We start from the raw sequence: 6073 nt of genomic DNA on the forward strand, positions 1-6073 counted from the left end.
GTTCTTGAAACTTTCACTCAAAAACAAAACCCTGTTCTTGAAGCCATCTTAAAATAGAATAGGATGGCTGGCATCATCAAGACGAAACTTGGATAAGACTTATTCCCATCTGTGGAACCAGAAGCATATAAATAACCGTACACTGGCATGCCCATGCTCATCACTTCCATCTCTTTGCATGCTGAAAACTCATACGAGAGAGAGAGAGAGAGAGAGAGAGAGAGAGAGAGAGAGAGACTTTATTTGCACAAGCACTGCTTTTTACGAGTCACAACTGCAGAATAAGGCAAGAATCCTTTCTCAGACCATGTACATCCATCGAGATTTCTCAAAGGCACAAATGAGTCTCATTGATGCATGGCTGCAGGTTGGCTATACATCGAGCAAGAGGGATAAAATGGCGTCAGGGCATGAAGATGGTCGTCCTGGCTCTGGCCAGGAGGAGATGAAGAAGCCATCTGCTTCCACCTTCCACCCGACTCTCTGGGGTGACTTCTTCCTTTCTCACGAACCGCCGACTTCACCACAGGTATATTTCTGCCTATGCTGAGCAGTTAGTTACTGTTTTGCTGTGGTCCATTAATTAGTAAACCTGTTACTCATATTTTGTACCTTAAGATGGGTTAAGTTGTAAAATTGTTAACTTGTTACTTATTACCACGCATCATGTGCCGTGACTGCCTTCATACTCCCTGGTTAAGCTTAACAGAGGGGGGGAACGTGTTAGTTACATCAGTCCATCACGTGACGTGGAGCTTAAATGCTTAATGATCCCTATGCTCATAAAAAAATGGGCATTCGCAAGGACATTGGCACCATACTTTGATAGCCAATTTCTTGTTAACAGAGAGAAGCCAAGCATACCGAAGTTATAATATTATGGAACTACTATGCATATGCTAGCTAATACCATTTTCAAGAGCTCAATCTAGCTAGATATATTCAAACAGATATCAGTGTCCAAAATTTAAACATGCTGACCACACGCAATCCAAAAATCCAAAATTCCATGCAATTGAGTGTATATATGTGTAGCTAGATAGCTACTCATGTATCAGAAAAATGATTTTGCTTTACTATTTATTGCAATATTATGACAAAAATGAGAAGAAGCATAATCATTTTAATTAATTATCATGTCAATTTTCAAATTGACTATTTAATAACTGAACAGAGCTTGTACATATATGTAGTATGATGTATTATATCTCAACATGTACAGAAACGATATTTCATCTTTTATCATTTATTCTGGCCGTTTTTGGATCCGGGATAAATGACTAATTTATTAGTCCCGGGTCCAACAACTAGTCCCGGCTGGAGCTACCAACCGGGACTAAAGTGTCACCTTTTAGTCCCGGTTGAAGGCTCCAACCGGGACTAAAAGATTCTTTACGGGTCAGTTTAAAAGTAAAGCATCCCATCTAAAGTCACATGTGCTGTATATGTGGGATGGTAAGGACACTGTACGCGAGGCAGGAGGTTTTGGGTTTGATTCGTGCGGGCCACATGAGTTGGTTGTGCTCGCCAATTAATTTTTTAGGCGTTGCGGGCCACAGGAGTTGGTTGTGCTCGCCAATTAATTTTTTAGGCGTTGCGGGCCACTAAAGGCTGGGGAAAGTGGCTTCCGAGCCGGGACCAATGAAGATTTCTATACCAGTGCTCTGTTTAAAAAGATATGAGCTAGCCTTCTGATAACGCACGGTTTCAATTAGAAACTTTCAACAACAGTAGTTATCATAACTACTATGTATCAGAAAAAGAATTGTAGATTTCATATCAATTCTAAGCATACTGCAGGAAATTCAAATGCGGGAAAGGGCTGAAGTGCTAAGGCAAGAAGTGAGGAAGATAATCAAAGGCTCAAATAATGATTTGCCAGCGATGTTGGACCTTATAATCACACTGCAGAGACTTAGTCTTGACTACCACTACGAGGATGAGATCAGCGAGATGCTGCACAATGTTTACAGCTCTAATCACTACGATGGTGACCTAAATGTAGTCTCCCGTCGATTTTATCTTCTGCGTAAAAGCGGCTACAACGTGCCATCTGGTGAGGTTTATCATATACTTAATTAAGGTGTCTAATATAAATTTCATATATATGGCCAACTGATTGTAATTGTTAAACAACTATGTGCAGATGTATTTCTAAAATTTCAAGATAAACAAGGGAATTTTGTTGATGCTGATATTACAAGCTTGTTAAGCTTGTACAATGCAGCGTATCTGAGGACTCATAGAGAGCCATTGCTTGATGAGGCAATTTCCTTCGCCAGAAAATGCCTTCAAGGTGGACTAGAAAATCTGGAATCGCCTCTTGCTGAGGAAGTGTCACTTGCCCTTGACACACCTCTTTTTCGAAGGGTCGGGATTTTGGAAACGAGAAACTTCATACCCGTTTATGAAAAGGAGGCTACACGAAAGGAAGCTATATTAGAGTTTGCAAAAATAAACTTTAACCTTTTGCAACTTCTTTACTGTGAGGAGCTAAAAGATGTCACAGCGTAAGTTAATAGAAATCTCTTGCCGGACATAGGCTGGTCTCACTGATTAAATTATTATGGAAATTCATTTATTCTTATGTATATTCTAGGTGGTGGAAGAATCTCAATGTTGAAGCCAATTTTCATTTTGTGAGAAATAGGATAGTGGAAATGTATTTCTGGATGAATGGAGCATGTCATGAGCCTCAATATTCTCACTCCCGAATTATACTTGCAAAGATGATGGGCTTTATTACTATATTAGATGATTTCATTGACACATATGCTACCACTGAAGAGAGCACACAACTTGCCGAAGCTGTTTTCAGGTCAGACTGCCCTCACCTACTCAAGTATTTTGCTTATTCGTTTACTTTATCATCAAATATATTAGTTGTTTGAATTATAATTAGCACTAAAATGTGTTGATTTAATAAATGGGAACTAGCAGTTGAACAGGATGTAAAGCACAAAAATAAATTTAGTACTCCAATTTTCTTTCATAAGTATAAGCTATTAGAAAGGAATAAAAATATTATATAAATCCAAAAATATAAACACAAAGGCAAGAATATCAGTAACTAGTATTCCTAAAAACTAATGTGTGGACTTTTAGAGACATCCATGTATCTGTCATTGCATATACCATTTGAATAGAATGTGCTTGTTTTGTTTTGTTTTGTTTAAAAAAATTCATTTTACTCCCCTCACAAATTCTCTTTATCTGCTTAACCCTTTGAATAAAGTTTAGGCTCAATTTACTTTCCCTATTTATTTCAATTGGTCTAATCTACTCCGTAATAAGATTTATCTTTTTTATTTCTCCGTGCAAGTGGCTTTTTAATTTTAAATTTTGCAAGGTGACTTATAATATAGTATGATGTCCTATGCTAGAAAAATACAATATGAACTTTTCATGATTATTTAACATGCAGAATTGTATTCCAAGATCAATTTTGTATTAAAAATTCCTAATCTATTAAAATAATCATGAAAAAAATCTTAATGTACTTTTTAACATAAGACATCGTGCACTATATCCATTAAAAAATGAAATTTAAAATTCAATTTGTACATAGAGAAATAAAAAGGTAAAATATCATTAGGGGATAGATTGGACCAATTAAAATTGGTCGGGGGAGTAAATTGAGTCTAAATTTTGCCTAGAAGGTTAAACGGACAAAGTGTTTCTAGGAATATTATGGCATAAGTGTTAACATGTTGCTAAAATGCAGGTGGGACAAGGATGCCATAACTTTGCTTCCAGAATACACAAGGGATTTCTACATGTTCTTATTGAAGACATTTTGTTCATTTGAGGAGGAATTAGGAACTGGGAAGAGCTACCGTGTGTTTTATTTAAGAAAGATGGTCAGTATTGATGTTGTATATGATGGTCGATGGTATCAAAAATATAAAATCACATAATGTTTGGGTTCATTTATTGGAAAAATATGTTAGTGTTTGTTTCTTGAAGTCGACGGCGGTCTAATATAAGAAAGCCCAGCTGAACGATTTCATTTCCTCAAAGGCTCAAAGCATGATTACAAGATCAGGCAAACAACCTCGTTGCCAAGGACGGTGATCGAGATACAATTTTGGTAGAAAGGGGTAGGGGGCCACAAAGGATTACGATCGAGCACACACCAAAAGAACACAAAAGATATTGTTTGTCTTTGTTAGATAGGGCAATCAATTATTTATTATTTCTCCTTATATATATTCATTCGGTATTAGTTTTTTTTCATCCTTTTCTTGAGGTAATGTCAACATGCAAAATGACCTGGAACACATGTATATTTTGGCACAGTTAAAGCAACTAGTGCAAGCATACATTGAGGAACTTAAATGGCGCGATGAAAATTATATACCAGAAACATTGAGTGAACATCTTGGACTTTCAATGAGAAGCAGCGGGGGCTCTCCACTACTATGTGCTTCACTGGTTGGAATGGGTGAAATAGTAACAAGAGAGACACTTGACTGGTTTCTAAGCTATCCTCAGCTTGTCAGGTCGTTTGATTCATTTGTGCGACTTTCAGATGACATGGCATCAACTGAGGTATTTCTATATCTTCATGCATTTCGGTGTTCATTTGTGTTATCTTTATGTTACTCTTGCGTTTATCTCATGCATATTATTGCTATTTTGGGTCGTGTCATTATTTATCAAGAAGACACCTCTCTAATTTTTATTTTTGGTTTGTGTGATATTTATCCACTTGAACATCAAGATGCAACCTTAAGATAAGACCATAATTTCCAAGGCATTTAACCCCAGTTGACTCAATCTCGAACTGTATTCCCCTCATACAATATTCATCAATAATACTAATCCAGTTCCACAAAAAGTGAGAGGATTAATCTTCAATATACTAATCCAGCAAATTAAACAGTGGACCATCCTTTATTCTTCTACCACGTTTTGCAGCGTGAGCAAAAAGGGGATCACAATGTCTCCACTGTCCAGTGCTACATGAAGGAGCATGGAACAACGATGCACGAAGCATGCAAAAGAATAAAAGAGCTCACCGAAGATCTATGGAAGGACATGGTCCAGCATCACCTTGCAAGCACCGAGCAAACAGCGATCGTGTCACGTATGGTGCTTAACTTGGCACGAACTGGAGATTACATGTATCAGAACAACATCGACAAATTCACTTCTTCGCACACTATCAAAGAGGCGATAAGGCTACTCTTTGTGGAGCCAATACCAGTGTGAATGTATCTTGTTAAGAAGAGACCAAATAATGAACTCTTACCAGCTATTCGTACCGTTGGTCAAATACAATGATTTACTTTTTTAGCTAATGACTGTTTGGGCCTCGCCGCTGTAGATTTGGTTCCAACACTAGTAGAAAAAGGCCAAAACATCCACTGAAAAGTACAAGTATTTCTGGTATTTTCGAGATGGATGGAAAGGTTCAGGAACCTTTTAGTACCAGGTGGTAACACTATCGGTACTAAAAAGATCACTTTTAAATACCGGGTGGTGTTACCATCCGGTACTAATGTTACCACCCAGTACTAAAAGATCACTTTAAACCGGATGGTTACCACACGGAACTAATGTCTTCAGCCATATTAGTACCGGTTGGTAAAGACCATCCGTATTAAAAGTGATCTTTTAGTACCGGATGGTGTTACCATTCAGTACTAAAGGGTTCTTCACTGGTTACTTAAAAAGAAAAAGAAAAATATCTCCCTTTCAATCATAATTGATGCGTAGTTAAGATGGTAAGGGAGGTTCGTGCGAGGCAAGAGGTCATGGGTTCGAATCCCGGCCACCGCACGCGCGCGTATTTCGCGTGAAAAAATTGCGTGTGTGATAAAAATGCGTAGGTACCGGGTGGAACCTTCACCCAGTACTAAAGGAAGCCTTAGGCATCGGGTAAAATACCCGGTGATTACCCGGTGATGAAGCTTGTAACTTTTAATCTCGGTTTCGTAGTACCGGTGTACAACCGATGCCTAAGGCACTTTCTACCCGGTATTGAAGTCTCGTTTTCTAGTAGTGCAACAAGCCTATAGGACCTCCTTCAAATGTTAGAGTTAGCAGCTTATACATCTAAGAGATACTG

General features: G+C 38.0%; 1 protein-coding gene across 1 annotated transcript; it reads left to right on the forward strand.

Annotated features, from left to right (window-relative positions):
• The first annotated feature begins 307 nt into the window (after nucleotides 1–307).
• Nucleotides 308–5259, forward strand: LOC112896878 ((S)-beta-macrocarpene synthase-like). The gene is made up of 7 exons (XM_025964998.1): nucleotides 308–529; nucleotides 1801–2056; nucleotides 2147–2510; nucleotides 2600–2818; nucleotides 3725–3860; nucleotides 4300–4551; nucleotides 4921–5259. Exons 1-7 carry the CDS (start codon nucleotides 308–310, stop codon nucleotides 5212–5214), a joined length of 1743 nt encoding a protein of 580 aa, XP_025820783.1. The 3' UTR covers nucleotides 5215–5259.
• The last annotated feature ends 814 nt before the right edge of the window (nucleotides 5260–6073 follow it).

The sequence above is a fragment of the Panicum hallii genome, chromosome 6, assembly GCF_002211085.1.
Source record: "Panicum hallii strain FIL2 chromosome 6, PHallii_v3.1, whole genome shotgun sequence".
NCBI lineage: Eukaryota > Viridiplantae > Streptophyta > Magnoliopsida > Poales > Poaceae > Panicum > Panicum hallii.

Coding starts and splice junctions, on each gene's coding strand:
- LOC112896878 (XM_025964998.1), top strand. CDS start 308: ATGTACATCCATCGAGATTTCTCAAAGGCACAAATGAGTCTCATTGAT. Junction 2,057..2,146: donor CGGCTACAACGTGCCATCTG/GTGAGGTTTATC, acceptor AACTATGTGCAG/ATGTATTTCTAAAATTTCAA. Junction 3,861..4,299: donor TGTTTTATTTAAGAAAGATG/GTCAGTATTGAT, acceptor ATTTTGGCACAG/TTAAAGCAACTAGTGCAAGC.